Genomic DNA, 22,016 nt, shown 5'->3' with positions numbered 1-22,016 from the left:
TACTATTTCATAAGTGTTTTCTTGGTATCTCGCAAAAAGTTAAAAGCCCAATTCTCATCTCCACCAACACTGTACCATCCCTTTAATGTTCGTTGATGTTTATCCAGAAAAGCGTTTTCCAAGCATCGGACGTTGCAGAAAACCATTCAGTTATTCAAAACCGGTATTCCACCGATGGATATGCGATTCTCCAGTGACGTCACGAAGATACCACGACTCAACCAGACTACCAACATGACTGAAAAACGGAACTGCGCTCTCATTGGCAACTCTGGTGTGCTGTTAAATAGCAGTTGCGGTTATCTCATCGACAGCTCCGATTTTGTAATCCGAATGAATCTGGCGCTGTTTGGAGGCGAGTTCGCTTCGGACGTCGGTTCAAAAGTCAGTCTGATGTCATTGAATTCCGAACAATACAGACACTTGACGTACTGTACAGACAACTACGGCAACATCACTATCGACGGGCTGCCACGCGTGTGTTGGGAACTTCTGACAAGCTTAACCCGCATGAACGGCAGTACCCTCTGGTATTCCGGGAGTATGGCCCACAACGATCGTCTGAAAACGGCGCTGGCGGTGCTGAGCAATTTTTACAGCCTTCATTTTGGTTTCGCCTACAGCCCTGCAGAGCTCAAGGGTCAAGTAAAAAAGTGAGCAGATGGAGAACTATTACCTATTCGGAAATTTTGCTGTGAAAAACCACATGGGCAATTCCGCAGTTAGGTGGACATGACATGGATAAAAGAAATGTGCCTCTTTATCTTACTCTTTAATATAGGTATCAACTAATGCCATGGATGTTCACCAATCATTAAGGTCTTTCAAATTCAGTAGATTTTATTTTTTGTATTTATTGATTTTGCGAGATCTAAAACCATCATTTAAAATGTACATGTGGGACTGGGGATGCTGAAATTCACTTAAATGCAAATTACAGTGGGTTACTTTGAAATTTTTTTTCCTCAAAGTTTTGCTAAAGGGTAAAAGATGAATACATTAAAATATTCCAGAAGTCATGTGACTTTTTGTCAATTACAAAAGGGTGAGATGACCTGCGGAATTACTCCGGACAAATGTAACGTTACTAACTGTAACGTTACTAACCATGCTTTTGGGGGTCTAGCTGAGAAATTATCGGTCGAACTGCTAAAAAAAATTGCTTGAACACTTGCCATGATGCAATAATTGAAATTAATGCAACACTTTCTTTGAAGTAACTTGAATATTTGCACACTTTTTGTAACAAGACATTGATTTTTTGTCATGTCCTTTTTTCGTAACGTTACTAACCAGCCCTTTAAGTTGCCATAGCAATTCTAATATTTCTCGGATTGTATTCATTCTTTTTTGTATCATAAACCTGGGAAGGATGAACTTGTTTTTGACATAACTTTGACTTGAAATGAATAAATGGAAATTTAGTAGTAAAAAGAAATATCTAAATTTGTTCAAATGTAACGTTACTAACCGCAGAATTGCCCACATGTTCTTTGTTCTTTGTTTTGGGTTACCCTTTTTCTCTTCTTTTCAGACACAGAAGCGTTTGTTGGTCATTAAACAAAGAAGTATTGTAGGCCAGTGTATATATCGTATTCATGTATTGAACTGTGGAAAGTTCATCATGGCGACGAATCGATATACATTCTGGAATCAGTCATTCACTTACAACTTGAAGGATTCTCATCTAATGATAGGGCCTATCCGTATCTGAGCGTGCGAGTGTCGCCAGTGCTAACGTGCGCGACAAGCAATGGCAACGGGCATTCACGTTACTGATGTTTTGTTTGTTTGTTTGTTTTTGTTTTTTTTTTTGCATATCATACTCAGCATTGTGTATGGATGTGTGTCCTACAACAGACACACATGGTACGCATCTACAGAAAATTGAAATGCAACGTATTAAGGGGGAACATCGGGATAATGCATTTTTGTTTTCATTCGTGATTATTTTTGTTGGTTCTGAAATTACAAATTAATCACAAATATTTATTTCGTGACCCGTCAAATATTTTATAACCAAGGGTCTAAAAAGAAATACCAAGCGGCACAATTTTTTTTACTGAGATCAGCAAGATCACCATCGGGCAACACTTTCAAAATGGCGACACAATTCCCTCCCGGATACTTTATTGCAGCTGCGCTGCCGAACAGTCGTCGGACACACAGGTGTACATAGCTGTACAATGTCTTGATTTTGAATTCACACACACACACACACACACACACACAGATAGAGAGAGAAATCCTCAAAATCACAAAAATACTGATTCAATGACCAGACTAAAATTGCATTCCCAAGGCTTTCATAAAATTACCAATTTTCACCATTTGGTTGCTGTAAGATTGTCGAGTAAAACATAGCACTTTTATTTTTATTCATCTTGATCGTCTGACAATAATCCAACAATTCTCCATGTGGTATGCCAAAATGGCGGTGTGTGGACTGTTCGAAGCGGGAGCTGGGCGCGCATTTTGGTGACAGGGTGGGGCGTACCGGCGTGGAGCCACTATATATTTTACCCTCATGTCACGAGCATTCTCTTCTTTCGGGGTCTAGGAACACTACCCCCAGGAAAACCACCCTCCGGATAACTACCACCCGGATAATTACCCCCCAGGACAATTCCCCCCTAGGGCAACTACCCCCCGGACAACTACCCTCCAAGGGCAATTACCTTCCAGGGTAATGACCCCCTAGGACAACTACCCCCGGACAACTACCCTCCCAGGGAAATCACCCCCCAGGGCAATTCCCCCTTAGGAAAAGTACCCCCTGGATAACTACCCCTCGGATAACTACCCCTGGATAACTACCCCCGCAAAACTACCCCCTGGATAACTACCCCCTGGGTAACTACCCCCCCCCCAGAACTACCCTCTGGACAACTACCCCCAGGATAACTACCCCCTGGGTAACTACCCCCAGATAATTACCACCAGGATAACTATCCCCAGGTTAATAACCCCTCCTCCGATAACTGGACCCCAGATAACTTCCCATGGATGATTACCCTGCAAGGATAAGTAGGCCTACAACTCCCCCTCCCCTATAACTATCAAGAGGAAAATTACCCCCAGGACAGTGCACTACGTCAATTACCCCCTGGATAACCTCCCGGGTCATTGCCCCCCCCCCCCCCCCAACTCTTACTTTTGATAAAAAGAATATTACTACTACAGGAAACGAAGTTCTTTATATTATTTGCCAGGAATCACGGAGATGCCATACTGATACATCATCTTATGAAAACAACATCTTAAGGTGTTTTAGTAGTAGCCATGATAAAAAATCATGGGCGTACATACTCGAGCAGGATTCGAACCCACGACCTCCTGATCACCGGACAGGCGTCATCTCCACTAGACCACCGAGCTTTCGCCCGACAGCAAGTGTTGGTTCTAATCCTTATAGCATGCAGCGGGTACTGCTTTGTTATTCAAATTTATGAAGTTCTTCCGTCGAGATGTTTTCATTGCAACTGATTGACAAATTGCCCTACATCGACGTAAATAAGCACTGAATTGATCAGTGTTTTAGTAGTAGCCATGATAAAAAATCATGGGCGTACATACTCGAGCAGGATTCGAACCCACGACCTCCTGATCACCGGACAGGCGTCATCTCCACTAGACCACCGAGCTTTCGCCCGACAGCAAGTGTTGGTTCTAATCCTTATAGCATGCAGCGGGTACTGCTTTGTTATTCAAATTTATGAAGTTCTTCCGTCGAGATGTTTTCATTGCAACTGATTGACAAATTGCCCTACATCGACGTAAATAAGCACTGAATTGATCAGTGTTTTAGTAGTAGCCATGATAAAAAATCATGGGCGTACATACTCGAGCAGGATTCGAACCCACGACCTCCTGATCACCGGACAGGCGTCATCTCCACTAGACCACCGAGCTTTCGCCCGACAGCAAGTGTTGGTTCTAATCCTTATAGCATGCAGCGGGTACTGCTTTGTTATTCAAATTTATGAAGTTCTTCCGTCGAGATGTTTTCATTGCAACTGATTGACAAATTGCCCTACATCGACGTAAATAAGCACTGAATTGATCAGTGTTTTAGTAGTAGCCATGATAAAAAATCATGGGCGTACATACTCGAGCAGGATTCGAACCCACGACCTCCTGATCACCGGACAGGCGTCATCTCCACTAGACCACCGAGCTTTCGCCCGACAGCAAGTGTTGGTTCTAATCCTTATAGCATGCAGCGGGTACTGCTTTGTTATTCAAATTTATGAAGTTCTTCCGTCGAGATGTTTTCATTGCAACTGATTGACAAATTGCCCTACATCGACGTAAATAAGCACTGAATTGATCAGTGTTTTAGTAGTAGCCATGATAAAAAATCATGGGCGTACATACTCGAGCAGGATTCGAACCCACGACCTCCTGATCACCGGACAGGCGTCATCTCCACTAGACCACCGAGCTTTCGCCCGACAGCAAGTGTTGGTTCTAATCCTTATAGCATGCAGCGGGTACTGCTTTGTTATTCAAATTTATGAAGTTCTTCCGTCGAGATGTTTTCATTGCAACTGATTGACAAATTGCCCTACATCGACGTAAATAAGCACTGAATTGATCAGTGTTTTAGTAGTAGCCATGATAAAAAATCATGGGCGTACATACTCGAGCAGGATTCGAACCCACGACCTCCTGATCACCGGACAGGCGTCATCTCCACTAGACCACCGAGCTTTCGCCCGACAGCAAGTGTTGGTTCTAATCCTTATAGCATGCAGCGGGTACTGCTTTGTTATTCAAATTTATGAAGTTCTTCCGTCGAGATGTTTTCATTGCAACTGATTGACAAATTGCCCTACATCGACGTAAATAAGCACTGAATTGATCAGTGTTTTAGTAGTAGCCATGATAAAAATCATGGGCGTACATACTCGAGCAGGATTCGAACCCACGACCTCCTGATCACCGGACAGGCGTCATCTCCACTAGACCACCGAGCTTTCGCCCGACAGCAAGTGTTGGTTCTAATCCTTATAGCATGCAGCGGGTACTGCTTTGTTATTCAAATTTATGAAGTTCTTCCGTCGAGATGTTTTCATTGCAACTGATTGACAAATTGCCCTACATCGACGTAAATAAGCACTGAATTGATCAGTGTTTTAGTAGTAGCCATGATAAAAAATCATGGGCGTACATACTCGAGCAGGATTCGAACCCACGACCTCCTGATCACCGGACAGGCGTCATCTCCACTAGACCACCGAGCTTTCGCCCGACAGCAAGTGTTGGTTCTAATCCTTATAGCATGCAGCGGGTACTGCTTTGTTATTCAAATTTATGAAGTTCTTCCGTCGAGATGTTTTCATTGCAACTGATTGACAAATTGCCCTACATCGACGTAAATAAGCACTGAATTGATCAGTGTTTTAGTAGTAGCCATGATAAAAAATCATGGGCGTACATACTCGAGCAGGATTCGAACCCACGACCTCCTGATCACCGGACAGGCGTCATCTCCACTAGACCACCGAGCTTTCGCCCGACAGCAAGTGTTGGTTCTAATCCTTATAGCATGCAGCGGGTACTGCTTTGTTATTCAAATTTATGAAGTTCTTCCGTCGAGATGTTTTCATTGCAACTGATTGACAAATTGCCCTACATCGACGTAAATAAGCACTGAATTGATCAGTGTTTTAGTAGTAGCCATGATAAAAAATCATGGGCGTACATACTCGAGCAGGATTCGAACCCACGACCTCCTGATCACCGGACAGGCGTCATCTCCACTAGACCACCGAGCTTTCGCCCGACAGCAAGTGTTGGTTCTAATCCTTATAGCATGCAGCGGGTACTGCTTTGTTATTCAAATTTATGAAGTTCTTCCGTCGAGATGTTTTCATTGCAACTGATTGACAAATTGCCCTACATCGACGTAAATAAGCACTGAATTGATCAGTGTTTTAGTAGTAGCCATGATAAAAAATCATGGGCGTACATACTCGAGCAGGATTCGAACCCACGACCTCCTGATCACCGGACAGGCGTCATCTCCACTAGACCACCGAGCTTTCGCCCGACAGCAAGTGTTGGTTCTAATCCTTATAGCATGCAGCGGGTACTGCTTTGTTATTCAAATTTATGAAGTTCTTCCGTCGAGATGTTTTCATTGCAACTGATTGACAAATTGCCCTACATCGACGTAAATAAGCACTGAATTGATCAGTGTTTTAGTAGTAGCCATGATAAAAAATCATGGGCGTACATACTCGAGCAGGATTCGAACCCACGACCTCCTGATCACCGGACAGGCGTCATCTCCACTAGACCACCGAGCTTTCGCCCGACAGCAAGTGTTGGTTCTAATCCTTATAGCATGCAGCGGGTACTGCTTTGTTATTCAAATTTATGAAGTTCTTCCGTCGAGATGTTTTCATTGCAACTGATTGACAAATTGCCCTACATCGACGTAAATAAGCACTGAATTGATCAGTGTTTTAGTAGTAGCCATGATAAAAAATCATGGGCGTACATACTCGAGCAGGATTCGAACCCACGACCTCCTGATCACCGGACAGGCGTCATCTCCACTAGACCACCGAGCTTTCGCCCGACAGCAAGTGTTGGTTCTAATCCTTATAGCATGCAGCGGGTACTGCTTTGTTATTCAAATTTATGAAGTTCTTCCGTCGAGATGTTTTCATTGCAACTGATTGACAAATTGCCCTACATCGACGTAAATAAGCACTGAATTGATCAGTGTTTTAGTAGTATCCATGATAAAAAATCATGGGCGTACATACTCGAGCAGGATTCGAACCCACGACCTCCTGATCACCGGACAGGCGTCATCTCCACTAGACCACCGAGCTTTCGCCCGACAGCAAGTGTTGGTTCTAATCCTTATAGCATGCAGCGGGTACTGCTTTGTTATTCAAATTTATGAAGTTCTTCCGTCGAGATGTTTTCATTGCAACTGATTGACAAATTGCCCTACATCGACGTAAATAAGCACTGAATTGATCAGTGTTTTAGTAGTAGCCATGATAAAAAAATCATGGGCGTACATACTCGAGCAGGATTCGAACCCACGACCTCCTGATCACCGGACAGGCGTCATCTCCACTAGACCACCGAGCTTTCGCCCGACAGCAAGTGTTGGTTCTAATCCTTATAGCATGCAGCGGGTACTGCTTTGTTATTCAAATTTATGAAGTTCTTCCGTCGAGATGTTTTCATTGCAACTGATTGACAAATTGCCCTACATCGACGTAAATAAGCACTGAATTGATCAGTGTTTTAGTAGTAGCCATGATAAAAAATCATGGGCGTACATACTCGAGCAGGATTCGAACCCACGACCTCCTGATCACCGGACAGGCGTCATCTCCACTAGACCACCGAGCTTTCGCCCGACAGCAAGTGTTGGTTCTAATCCTTATAGCATGCAGCGGGTACTGCTTTGTTATTCAAATTTATGAAGTTCTTCCGTCGAGATGTTTTCATTGCAACTGATTGACAAATTGCCCTACATCGACGTAAATAAGCACTGAATTGATCAGTGTTTTAGTAGTAGCCATGATAAAAAATCATGGGCGTACATACTCGAGCAGGATTCGAACCCACGACCTCCTGATCACCGGACAGGCGTCATCTCCACTAGACCACCGAGCTTTCGCCCGACAGCAAGTGTTGGTTCTAATCCTTATAGCATGCAGCGGGTACTGCTTTGTTATTCAAATTTATGAAGTTCTTCCGTCGAGATGTTTTCATTGCAACTGATTGACAAATTGCCCTACATCGACGTAAATAAGCACTGAATTGATCAGTGTTTTAGTAGTAGCCATGATAAAAAATCATGGGCGTACATACTCGAGCAGGATTCGAACCCACGACCTCCTGATCACCGGACAGGCGTCATCTCCACTAGACCACCGAGCTTTCGCCCGACAGCAAGTGTTGGTTCTAATCCTTATAGCATGCAGCGGGTACTGCTTTGTTATTCAAATTTATGAAGTTCTTATGAAGATGACGCCTGTCCGGTGATCAGGAGGTCGTGGGTTCGAATCCTGCTCGAGTATGTACGCCCATGATTTTTTATCATGGCTACTACTAAAACACTGATCAATTCAGTGCTTATTTACGTCGATGTAGGGCAATTTGTCAATCAGTTGCAATGAAAACATCTCGACGGAAGAACTTCATAAATTTGAATAACAAAGCAGTACCCGCTGCATGCTATAAGGATTAGAACCAACACTTGCTGTCGGGCGAAAGCTCGGTGGTCTAGTGGAGATGACGCCTGTCCGGTGATCAGGAGGTCGTGGGTTCGAATCCTGCTCGAGTATGTACGCCCATGATTTTTTATCATGGCTACTACTAAAACACTGATCAATTCAGTGCTTATTTACGTCGATGTAGGGCAATTTGTCAATCAGTTGCAATGAAAACATCTCGACGGAAGAACTTCATAAATTTGAATAACAAAGCAGTACCCGCTGCATGCTATAAGGATTAGAACCAACACTTGCTGTCGGGCGAAAGCTCGGTGGTCTAGTGGAGATGACGCCTGTCCGGTGATCAGGAGGTCGTGGGTTCGAATCCTGCTCGAGTATGTACGCCCATGATTTTTTATCATGGCTACTACTAAAACACTGATCAATTCAGTGCTTATTTACGTCGATGTAGGGCAATTTGTCAATCAGTTGCAATGAAAACATCTCGACGGAAGAACTTCATAAATTTGAATAACAAAGCAGTACCCGCTGCATGCTATAAGGATTAGAACCAACACTTGCTGTCGGGCGAAAGCTCGGTGGTCTAGTGGAGATGACGCCTGTCCGGTGATCAGGAGGTCGTGGGTTCGAATCCTGCTCGAGTATGTACGCCCATGATTTTTTATCATGGCTACTACTAAAACACTGATCAATTCAGTGCTTATTTACGTCGATGTAGGGCAATTTGTCAATCAGTTGCAATGAAAACATCTCGACGGAAGAACTTCATAAATTTGAATAACAAAGCAGTACCCGCTGCATGCTATAAGGATTAGAACCAACACTTGCTGTCGGGCGAAAGCTCGGTGGTCTAGTGGAGATGACGCCTGTCCGGTGATCAGGAGGTCGTGGGTTCGAATCCTGCTCGAGTATGTACGCCCATGATTTTTTATCATGGCTACTACTAAAACACTGATCAATTCAGTGCTTATTTACGTCGATGTAGGGCAATTTGTCAATCAGTTGCAATGAAAACATCTCGACGGAAGAACTTCATAAATTTGAATAACAAAGCAGTACCCGCTGCATGCTATAAGGATTAGAACCAACACTTGCTGTCGGGCGAAAGCTCGGTGGTCTAGTGGAGATGACGCCTGTCCGGTGATCAGGAGGTCGTGGGTTCGAATCCTGCTCGAGTATGTACGCCCATGATTTTTTATCATGGCTACTACTAAAACACTGATCAATTCAGTGCTTATTTACGTCGATGTAGGGCAATTTGTCAATCAGTTGCAATGAAAACATCTCGACGGAAGAACTTCATAAATTTGAATAACAAAGCAGTACCCGCTGCATGCTATAAGGATTAGAACCAACACTTGCTGTCGGGCGAAAGCTCGGTGGTCTAGTGGAGATGACGCCTGTCCGGTGATCAGGAGGTCGTGGGTTCGAATCCTGCTCGAGTATGTACGCCCATGATTTTTTATCATGGCTACTACTAAAACACTGATCAATTCAGTGCTTATTTACGTCGATGTAGGGCAATTTGTCAATCAGTTGCAATGAAAACATCTCGACGGAAGAACTTCATAAATTTGAATAACAAAGCAGTACCCGCTGCATGCTATAAGGATTAGAACCAACACTTGCTGTCGGGCGAAAGCTCGGTGGTCTAGTGGAGATGACGCCTGTCCGGTGATCAGGAGGTCGTGGGTTCGAATCCTGCTCGAGTATGTACGCCCATGATTTTTTATCATGGCTACTACTAAAACACTGATCAATTCAGTGCTTATTTACGTCGATGTAGGGCAATTTGTCAATCAGTTGCAATGAAAACATCTCGACGGAAGAACTTCATAAATTTGAATAACAAAGCAGTACCCGCTGCATGCTATAAGGATTAGAACCAACACTTGCTGTCGGGCGAAAGCTCGGTGGTCTAGTGGAGATGACGCCTGTCCGGTGATCAGGAGGTCGTGGGTCCGAATCCTGCTCGAGTATGTACGCCCATGATTTTTTATCATGGCTACTACTAAAACACTGATCAATTCAGTGCTTATTTACGTCGATGTAGGGCAATTTGTCAATCAGTTGCAATGAAAACATCTCGACGGAAGAACTTCATAAATTTGAATAACAAAGCAGTACCCGCTGCATGCTATAAGGATTAGAACCAACACTTGCTGTCGGGCGAAAGCTCGGTGGTCTAGTGGAGATGACGCCTGTCCGGTGATCAGGAGGTCGTGGGTTCGAATCCTGCTCGAGTATGTACGCCCATGATTTTTTATCATGGCTACTACTAAAACACTGATCAATTCAGTGCTTATTTACGTCGATGTAGGGCAATTTGTCAATCAGTTGCAATGAAAACATCTCGACGGAAGAACTTCATAAATTTGAATAACAAAGCAGTACCCGCTGCATGCTATAAGGATTAGAACCAACACTTGCTGTCGGGCGAAAGCTCGGTGGTCTAGTGGAGATGACGCCTGTCCGGTGATCAGGAGGTCGTGGGTTCGAATCCTGCTCGAGTATGTACGCCCATGATTTTTTTATCATGGCTACTACTAAAACACTGATCAATTCAGTGCTTATTTACGTCGATGTAGGGCAATTTGTCAATCAGTTGCAATGAAAACATCTCGACGGAAGAACTTCATAAATTTGAATAACAAAGCAGTACCCGCTGCATGCTATAAGGATTAGAACCAACACTTGCTGTCGGGCGAAAGCTCGGTGGTCTAGTGGAGATGACGCCTGTCCGGTGATCAGGAGGTCGTGGGTTCGAATCCTGCTCGAGTATGTACGCCCATGATTTTTTATCATGGCTACTACTAAAACACTGATCAATTCAGTGCTTATTTACGTCGATGTAGGGCAATTTGTCAATCAGTTGCAATGAAAACATCTCGACGGAAGAACTTCATAAATTTGAATAACAAAGCAGTACCCGCTGCATGCTATAAGGATTAGAACCAACACTTGCTGTCGGGCGAAAGCTCGGTGGTCTAGTGGAGATGACGCCTGTCCGGTGATCAGGAGGTCGTGGGTTCGAATCCTGCTCGAGTATGTACGCCCATGATTTTTTATCATGGCTACTACTAAAACACTGATCAATTCAGTGCTTATTTACGTCGATGTAGGGCAATTTGTCAATCAGTTGCAATGAAAACATCTCGACGGAAGAACTTCATAAATTTGAATAACAAAGCAGTACCCGCTGCATGCTATAAGGATTAGAACCAACACTTGCTGTCGGGCGAAAGCTCGGTGGTCTAGTGGAGATGACGCCTGTCCGGTGATCAGGAGGTCGTGGGTTCGAATCCTGCTCGAGTATGTACGCCCATGATTTTTTATCATGGCTACTACTAAAACACTGATCAATTCAGTGCTTATTTACGTCGATGTAGGGCAATTTGTCAATCAGTTGCAATGAAAACATCTCGACGGAAGAACTTCATAAATTTGAATAACAAAGCAGTACCCGCTGCATGCTATAAGGATTAGAACCAACACTTGCTGTCGGGCGAAAGCTCGGTGGTCTAGTGGAGATGACGCCTGTCCGGTGATCAGGAGGTCGTGGGTTCGAATCCTGCTCGAGTATGTACGCCCATGATTTTTTATCATGGCTACTACTAAAACACTGATCAATTCAGTGCTTATTTACGTCGATGTAGGGCAATTTGTCAATCAGTTGCAATGAAAACATCTCGACGGAAGAACTTCATAAATTTGAATAACAAAGCAGTACCCGCTGCATGCTATAAGGATTAGAACCAACACTTGCTGTCGGGCGAAAGCTCGGTGGTCTAGTGGAGATGACGCCTGTCCGGTGATCAGGAGGTCGTGGGTTCGAATCCTGCTCGAGTATGTACGCCCATGATTTTTTATCATGGCTACTACTAAAACACTGATCAATTCAGTGCTTATTTACGTCGATGTAGGGCAATTTGTCAATCAGTTGCAATGAAAACATCTCGACGGAAGAACTTCATAAATTTGAATAACAAAGCAGTACCCGCTGCATGCTATAAGGATTAGAACCAACACTTGCTGTCGGGCGAAAGCTCGGTGGTCTAGTGGAGATGACGCCTGTCCGGTGATCAGGAGGTCGTGGGTTCGAATCCTGCTCGAGTATGTACGCCCATGATTTTTTATCATGGCTACTACTAAAACACTGATCAATTCAGTGCTTATTTACGTCGATGTAGGGCAATTTGTCAATCAGTTGCAATGAAAACATCTCGACGGAAGAACTTCATAAATTTGAATAACAAAGCAGTACCCGCTGCATGCTATAAGGATTAGAACCAACACTTGCTGTCGGGCGAAAGCTCGGTGGTCTAGTGGAGATGACGCCTGTCCGGTGATCAGGAGGTCGTGGGTCCGAATCCTGCTCGAGTATGTACGCCCATGATTTTTTATCATGGCTACTACTAAAACACTGATCAATTCAGTGCTTATTTACGTCGATGTAGGGCAATTTGTCAATCAGTTGCAATGAAAACATCTCGACGGAAGAACTTCATAAATTTGAATAACAAAGCAGTACCCGCTGCATGCTATAAGGATTAGAACCAACACTTGCTGTCGGGCGAAAGCTCGGTGGTCTAGTGGAGATGACGCCTGTCCGGTGATCAGGAGGTCGTGGGTTCGAATCCTGCTCGAGTATGTACGCCCATGATTTTTTATCATGGCTACTACTAAAACACTGATCAATTCAGTGCTTATTTACGTCGATGTAGGGCAATTTGTCAATCAGTTGCAATGAAAACATCTCGACGGAAGAACTTCATAAATTTGAATAACAAAGCAGTACCCGCTGCATGCTATAAGGATTAGAACCAACACTTGCTGTCGGGCGAAAGCTCGGTGGTCTAGTGGAGATGACGCCTGTCCGGTGATCAGGAGGTCGTGGGTTCGAATCCTGCTCGAGTATGTACGCCCATGATTTTTTTATCATGGCTACTACTAAAACACTGATCAATTCAGTGCTTATTTACGTCGATGTAGGGCAATTTGTCAATCAGTTGCAATGAAAACATCTCGACGGAAGAACTTCATAAATTTGAATAACAAAGCAGTACCCGCTGCATGCTATAAGGATTAGAACCAACACTTGCTGTCGGGCGAAAGCTCGGTGGTCTAGTGGAGATGACGCCTGTCCGGTGATCAGGAGGTCGTGGGTTCGAATCCTGCTCGAGTATGTACGCCCATGATTTTTTATCATGGCTACTACTAAAACACTGATCAATTCAGTGCTTATTTACGTCGATGTAGGGCAATTTGTCAATCAGTTGCAATGAAAACATCTCGACGGAAGAACTTCATAAATTTGAATAACAAAGCAGTACCCGCTGCATGCTATAAGGATTAGAACCAACACTTGCTGTCGGGCGAAAGCTCGGTGGTCTAGTGGAGATGACGCCTGTCCGGTGATCAGGAGGTCGTGGGTTCGAATCCTGCTCGAGTATGTACGCCCATGATTTTTTATCATGGCTACTACTAAAACACTGATCAATTCAGTGCTTATTTACGTCGATGTAGGGCAATTTGTCAATCAGTTGCAATGAAAACATCTCGACGGAAGAACTTCATAAATTTGAATAACAAAGCAGTACCCGCTGCATGCTATAAGGATTAGAACCAACACTTGCTGTCGGGCGAAAGCTCGGTGGTCTAGTGGAGATGACGCCTGTCCGGTGATCAGGAGGTCGTGGGTTCGAATCCTGCTCGAGTATGTACGCCCATGATTTTTTATCATGGCTACTACTAAAACACTGATCAATTCAGTGCTTATTTACGTCGATGTAGGGCAATTTGTCAATCAGTTGCAATGAAAACATCTCGACGGAAGAACTTCATAAATTTGAATAACAAAGCAGTACCCGCTGCATGCTATAAGGATTAGAACCAACACTTGCTGTCGGGCGAAAGCTCGGTGGTCTAGTGGAGATGACGCCTGTCCGGTGATCAGGAGGTCGTGGGTTCGAATCCTGCTCGAGTATGTACGCCCATGATTTTTTATCATGGCTACTACTAAAACACTGATCAATTCAGTGCTTATTTACGTCGATGTAGGGCAATTTGTCAATCAGTTGCAATGAAAACATCTCGACGGAAGAACTTCATAAATTTGAATAACAAAGCAGTACCCGCTGCATGCTATAAGGATTAGAACCAACACTTGCTGTCGGGCGAAAGCTCGGTGGTCTAGTGGAGATGACGCCTGTCCGGTGATCAGGAGGTCGTGGGTTCGAATCCTGCTCGAGTATGTACGCCCATGATTTTTTATCATGGCTACTACTAAAACACTGATCAATTCAGTGCTTATTTACGTCGATGTAGGGCAATTTGTCAATCAGTTGCAATGAAAACATCTCGACGGAAGAACTTCATAAATTTGAATAACAAAGCAGTACCCGCTGCATGCTATAAGGATTAGAACCAACACTTGCTGTCGGGCGAAAGCTCGGTGGTCTAGTGGAGATGACGCCTGTCCGGTGATCAGGAGGTCGTGGGTTCGAATCCTGCTCGAGTATGTACGCCCATGATTTTTTATCATGGCTACTACTAAAACACTGATCAATTCAGTGCTTATTTACGTCGATGTAGGGCAATTTGTCAATCAGTTGCAATGAAAACATCTCGACGGAAGAACTTCATAAATTTGAATAACAAAGCAGTACCCGCTGCATGCTATAAGGATTAGAACCAACACTTGCTGTCGGGCGAAAGCTCGGTGGTCTAGTGGAGATGACGCCTGTCCGGTGATCAGGAGGTCGTGGGTTCGAATCCTGCTCGAGTATGTACGCCCATGATTTTTTATCATGGCTACTACTAAAACACTGATCAATTCAGTGCTTATTTACGTCGATGTAGGGCAATTTGTCAATCAGTTGCAATGAAAACATCTCGACGGAAGAACTTCATAAATTTGAAAAACATCTTAAGGATTTACGATTTGTATCGTTTGCATTTAGGACGATTTATGTACAAGCTTAATTTCTCCTTTCTGTATTTTGACTCTATGTTCATCAAAAACGAAACTGTCTCTGCATATCTTACCCGGTAATCCAGTAAATGTCAATGCCTTTAACCAAAACTATTTTCGCTAAATCTGTATTTTCTTTTACTGTTCCGAAATTTCAGATTTCTCTTGATAGTAGTATAAAAGAAGTTTTAAGTTTGAATACCTTTACCATTGAACTAAAGACATTTTTGAAGAAACGTTACACTTCAGAATGAGTTATACTTTTGCGATATTTTTTTTTAAACCACAATCGTCTATCGTTTACCACAACTCCATGTAACACTTCTTTATTTTGAGGAGCTTATATCTCATGCCTCACGTGCCCTGGTTTTGACCCATCATCTTCCTCTTCCCTCTCGCTTTTCTCTGTCCACCGTGCAGGTAGTCTATTCCTGTCATTCATTACTCACCTTTTCTCTTTCTCTCATTACAAGGGATTTATCTCGTGTGTGTTCATGTTCAGTGCACTCCCGTTATAACGAAATGCTCAGGACCGGCAGTTTTTTTTTTTCCGTTGTAACGAAATTTCGTTATAACCGAACAAATATGTATGCAATGTATAACGAAAAGAAGGAAACCACGCATAAAAAAATTCTGTTTGTTGAATCCTCATCATACGCTGGAAAGCTATGTGAAATACGAGAGTACCTTTTTAATTTCGTTTAAATATTACATTTTAATAAGAGAGTAAAGTTGTTTGTGTTGTCACACATGTGTAGAAAATGACGGTGTAGGATTTGGTTACAGTTCGCTATTCCAAAGGTTCTTTTCTCACTAAAGTACGTTACTCCGAAGGCTCCTTATTCCGAAGTTTCGCCATTCCCGGGATTCCGATGGTTTGTTTATCTGAAGGTTCGCATTTCCGAAGAATCATTATTCCGAAAGTTCATAATTCAGATTAAAATAATATATTGTTCATTTTCCGAAGGTTCGTTGATCTGAAAATGAAATGAGGCTCGTCATTCTGAAGGTTTATAAATCAGAAAATGAGAAAGGTTCACTATTCAGAGAGTCCGTTGTTCCGAAGGCTTTTTCATCCGAAAATGAAACAAGGTTCGTTATTCCGAAGAAAGTTTGTTAATGAAAAAAAAAAAATGAGAAAGGTTAGCTATTTCGAAGATGTATTTATCTTAAGGCGATTATATGGATTGCAATTCTTAAGTTTTGTTAGTGTACTCACCTTTTTTCACCATGGATTAACGATATTTTTTGTAATGTTCCGATTTACGAACGTTTTGAATTCCTATCATTTTGGGACTAACGAACCGTGTAAGAATAAGAATAAGAACCATCGGATTAACGAACCTTTGGAATAACGCCAAAATGTGCTTAATAACAAACCCTATTTCATTTCAGAACAAAAGGACATTTAGTTGTATCAGAATCTGCGTGTTTTGTATTAAAGGACATCGGAACAATGAAACAAACCTTATCTGAATTCAGATTATTGTATCATACAATAACGCAAGTTCCCCTCGGAAACTGTGCGTGATACACGGAATGTACGGAGTGTACTGCAGTACACAGTGCTCCTCTGATCCACTGGGATTCATTCCTTCTCTGTTGTTCATTATTCATGTTATGTCGGGCGAATCATGGTTCAATATAACGTCATGCCCTAAAAGGGCACGTAGAAATTTATGCTGTGTATGTAGATGATTGCTTTTTGTCTTCTTCTCTTTTTCTCTCTTTCTCATTCAATGTAACTTTTACAAGACAAAAGCAACACTTATTATGTGAATACATCACTGTAATTTATTAGTATAAATACAGTATGTGCATGTATGTATGTGTCTAGGTATAGAGGTATGTCGAGTTGATCTGGCGAGACTAGTATCCGGAGGTTTTTATCATCTCCTCCCCTTCCTTTCTTCTTCTTCTTCTTCTTCTTCTTCTCTCTCTCTCTCCCTCTCCCTAACCCTTATTCCACGAGCATCATGTTGGACCCTCTTGTTTTTCTTCACTATAATGTTATTTGTTATCGGTTGCCAAACAGTCAAGCGTTGTGCTTATTATTGGCAATCGTTCTGTATGCAAATTATTAACATGTTTCTCATGTAATTATACTACAGATGTATTGCATAATTGATGAAAATGATGAAAATTGTATAAAGTATACTACCGGTATTTTGTACTTTGTTAATGAAATTGCAGAAAGTTAATGTATTTGAAAAAAAAATGGCATACAGAGGATAAATAAATCAAATCAAATCAAATCAAACATACAGTGATTGTGAAGCGGTCGCTCATGCAGAGACGGTATAAAAATGCTTGTTCCCCTACGCATTTTCGAATGCGATCCGCATTTCGTTGTAACAGAGCACATTTCTTTTGTTTTTCTTTGTCAGTGGCGCTCAAAAAAGACTTCGTGATAACGAAAATTTTGTTATAACCGTGTTCTTTGTAACGGGAGTGCACTGTATCTTTATTTGTGTACTTCGTCTCTGTCTTAATTTGCTTTCTTTGCATTGTTTCATCAATTTTGTAACTATTTTACTGTTATACCGTTAACGCTCATTTCAGAATTGCCCTACTGCATCATTGGGCATTAACAACTAGTATATTAAGGATGTGGGAAGAGATTGTCACCACCTTGGTATGATCACCGCAGAGCATTACCTCCCTTGACAATAACTCCTTATTGAAATTAGGCTCCAAACAATCACCCCTCTTACAATAACTCTCCCCCAGAAAATTACGTCTCTCATTGTTATTTTCGAACAACGTTTGCTATTTGAATTGAAAAAAAAAAACACACACGCCATTTTTTTTTCATATCGTCTGGTTTTGGTCGGGACCTAACTTCAGGTTTTTAACATCTTTTTGGTGAGATAATTAGAAACCCTTTACGAAATATCAAAGAGCATGTTATTCCAAGAAGGATTCAAGTTTTTGTAAAAAAAAAAAAAAAAAAAAAAAAAAATAGGTATTGAAATGGCCGGGATAAAACAGAGCAGCCCTAATGTAAAAAGGATTCTGTCAACTACAACTCTCTAGATCTATTCAAAAAGAGGGTGCAGGACAAAAGACTTCGTTAACAACTAGGGGTGCTTTGTGAAAAAAAAAATGCCGTTAAACTCGTGATATTTTACTCTTTCTAATCAGACTTACTTATAAAAACCTTATTTGAACTAGATTTCCCCTTAAAGCGTCGAGAACATTTAATTTGACAACTAGCACAATTCTACTTGTATGTAAAATAAGCTGTAATTTTATTCTTATGACAGATTAGGGCACCGTTTGATAAAAGTTGCCAGTTATGACATCTTGTTAGTCTCTAATAATTTCAATGAAACCATGGGTTCTGCTTGATTGATAAGCTCGAGACACTGACTTGTTACCGTGGACCTGCTTTGATCGACCTACGATTGGTAATTATGTGGAACTGACAGCTTGTCATGACTGATAACTTGCATAAAACCGTGCCCGGATCCTATCAGAAATTATGGCTTTATATCGAAGGGTCCCTTGCTAATGTTAAGGGAATATGAACTGCAGTGAAATCAACTCTCCTTTTCTTATGCTTATCGTCTGATGTGTTATTACGGTAGAAAATGACAAGCCAAAAGAGCAAATGATGATAGTGTAAGAGAAAGGTGCATTAATGTAGGGCCTATGAGCTTAGTCTTCCGATATGGTGTTATGAACTTATGGAAAAATTACAACGGGTAGTAACTTTCAGAGGGGGGGGGGGGGGGGGGGAGGGGGTCGTCCAGTTGTAAGTATCAGGAGGGGGCGGGGGGGGGGGTTCGGGTTATGGTTATGGGGAGGGGGGGTATCTGGGGGGGGGGGGGTAATCCGGGTGGTAGTTATCCTGGGGGTAGTTATCCGGGGAGTAGTTATCCGGGGGGTAGTTATCTGGGGGTACTTATCCGGGGGGTAGTTACCCAGGGGGTAGTTATCCGGGGGATAGTTATCCAGGGGGTAGTTATCCGGGGGGTAGTTCACTGGGGGGTAGTTCTCCGGAGGGTAGTTCTCCGGGGGGTAGTTCACTGGGGGGGTAGTTCTCCGGGGGGTAGTTATCCAAGGGGTAGTTATCGGGGTGGTAGTTATCTGGGGGTAGATATCCGGGGGTAATCATCCAGGGGGTAGTCATCCAGGGGGTAGTTATCCGGGGGTAGTTCACTGGGGGGTAGTTCTCGGGGGGGGGGGGGGGGGTAGTTATCCAAGGGGTAGTTATCGGGGTGGTAGTTATCTGGGAGGTAGTTATCCGGGGGGTAGTCATCCAGGGGGTAGTTACCCAGGGGGTAGTTATCCGGGGGGGGGGGGGTAGATGTCCTAGGGGTAATTGCTCTTGGGGGTAGTTGCCCTAGGAGGGTAGATGACCGGGTGGTAGTTGTCCTAGGGGGTAATGGCCCTGGAGGGTGATTGCCCTAGGAGGGTAGTTGTCCGGGGGGTAGCTGCCCTAGGGGGAATAGACATGGGGGGGTAATTATCCAGGTGGGTAGTTATCCGGAGGGTATAGTTGCCCAGGGGGTAAGTGCCCGGATACGCTTCTTTCCATTTCTGTGGTGTAGTATGTTTCTATTCCATCCATGCACTCACATGTTGACGTGTATTTACGTTGACCATTGTTGACCCGGAAGCAGAAAGAAATGCGGCTGAAATTGGGGGGGGGGGGACCTGAATTCATGGAGACGGCGCGCTTGTGTTGCATTAAGTTCTTATCAACAAATTCATGTCCATACGATGCTTAAAGGAAACCCAAACCCAAAGAGAAATGTGGATTGAGTGAAAGCAGCAACATTTGTAGGACATATCAGTGAAAGTTTGAGTGAATCGCATTATCGATGCAAAAGTTGGAACCGCTGGATGAGGAGACTACTACAGGTAACGGCGTCACATGTAGACAACATAGAAAATATATTGGGAATTCCACAAAATTAATTTTTCATGAAAATTACACATTCTATCAACTTGATACTGGTCGACATAGTTAAGAGTAGCAGTTATTCCCCTGCTTTCTGAAAGCAGTTAGTCAAGTGCTCTTTCATTATGCTAGAAAAGTTTTTTTGTGTGTGGAATTTTCTAGATATTTTCTTTATATTTGTTGTCCACATATACGTCATAACCTGTAGTAGTCTCTTCATCCAGCGATTCCAACACCAAAGGTTAAAAACAATCATAGCTTTTGCATAGATTGTCCGACTTCCTCAAATTTTTACTGATGAGTTCTACTATAATGTTGCTGATTTCACTCTATCCACATTCCTCTTTGGGTTTCGGTTTCCTTTAACTTGCGAGTGGGGTTTTCCCTACCCCCACAGCTTGCTGATAGGTCGCTAACCTGAGATATTTCGTGGATAGCTATAGTAAGCTATCTCATCTCCGAGTGCTTACGTGCTTACTGCCTAAATTTCCATTCCCTTTTCCGCTGATTTCCATTTTCGACATTCCAGTGGAGTCCAGATGAAAGACTAAGGGATGAGAAAGAGAAGTTGATAAAGGCAATTTTGTTTGAAGGAAAGCTGAAGTTTTATTCGGGTTGACTTTAAACAACTGGACAAAGTCAAACATATAGAACGGCGACAGTTCATCGAAGTATGACTAAATAAAAATTGAGATAAAATGTTGATACATTTTGTCAACATGCACAAGGCAAGGACATTGTGACCCTTTCACCTATATGAGTATTCGGCAACAAACTTATCAGATATCACACCAGTGCAATATTACTTGTCACTGACCGTATTATCCATACTTGTTTATATTTTCTTTCTTGGTGTGCAGAGTTCTGAAATTGAGCTCTCCAAGTACCGGCGTGGCGGTTGTTTACGCAGCAGCCACTCACTTCTGTTCTCGTATTCAGCTCTTCGGATTTTTTCCGTTCTACAAAGACCCGACGAATCGCACCTTGTTCACACATTACTACGAACACGCCAAGATGAACTACACGACCAACCGCCACAAAATGCCTGATGAGTTCAGGGTCCTCCTTGAATTGGACAAGAAGGGCGCCCTCCGAATCGTTAACGACTGCAGCGGGAAATGGAGTAACGACTTACTGAGGGCAAAGTTCAAGGGTTACAAGCACTTGAAAGGGAACGAGTTGGGTGATTTTGATGTGACTTTGTCAGGTCAAGCAGAAATCGAGCCCAAAGATGAAATTAAAATCAGATTTAGAAACCGGACGTAAGCAAAAAAGCAGAAACAGTACAGTTCAACATCCCGATAGAAATCGTTTAATGGTTTGAGTAGGATATTAATGTCTTGGAAAGTTTGTTTGATTGTTTGTTTGGTTGCTTGGTTGGTTAGTTGGTTTTGCTGTGAATCTTCAGAAGGTTGCTATTATCTCATTACTTTGAATTTCAACAGCTGTACATGTATTGTTCAAGATGATGTGGACCACGACAATGAGAAGTTCAATGCTCTCGAGGTAATAGATCATAATTTTGATATTGTCAATAATAATTAAGCAAAAGGTATAAGCACAAGCAGAAGGTTATGCATATTATGGATTTAAACAATTGCTTGAACTAGACCTTTTACTAGACGAGCTTGTGCTTGTGCTTGAAGCAATTACTTACAAGCAATTGCTAGTTTTATGCATTCGGCCCATTGCTTCAAGCAAAAGTACAAGCTCGTCTATTAAAAGGTCCAGCTCAAGCAATTGCTTCAATCCATAATATGCATAACCTTTTGCTTGTGCTTACACCTTTTGCTTGTCCCGCACAAGAAATTGCTTGCATTTTCAACAAAAGGGACGTCACGCCTGTGCGAACAGAAGAACAAAGGCGGGTGTGAATGAAAGCATGTACTGAGTATCTAAAAGGGCCTTTGTGTGCGGAAAC

General features: G+C 42.7%; 1 protein-coding gene across 1 annotated transcript; it reads left to right on the top strand.

Annotated features, from left to right (window-relative positions):
• The first annotated feature begins 111 nt into the window (after positions 1-111).
• On the top strand, positions 112-21,361 carry LOC140245898 (alpha-2,8-sialyltransferase 8B-like). Its single transcript, XM_072325376.1, has 2 exons — positions 112-653; positions 20,956-21,361. The coding sequence occupies exons 1-2, from the start codon at positions 175-177 to the stop codon at positions 21,359-21,361; spliced, it is 885 nt and encodes a 294-aa protein (XP_072181477.1). The 5' UTR covers positions 112-174.
• The last annotated feature ends 655 nt before the right edge of the window (positions 21,362-22,016 follow it).

This window comes from Diadema setosum, unplaced genomic scaffold, assembly GCF_964275005.1.
Source record: "Diadema setosum unplaced genomic scaffold, eeDiaSeto1 scaffold_55, whole genome shotgun sequence".
Classification (NCBI taxonomy): Eukaryota; Metazoa; Echinodermata; class Echinoidea; order Diadematoida; family Diadematidae; genus Diadema; species Diadema setosum.
This window is presented reverse-complemented; position numbering and strand designations above follow the sequence as displayed.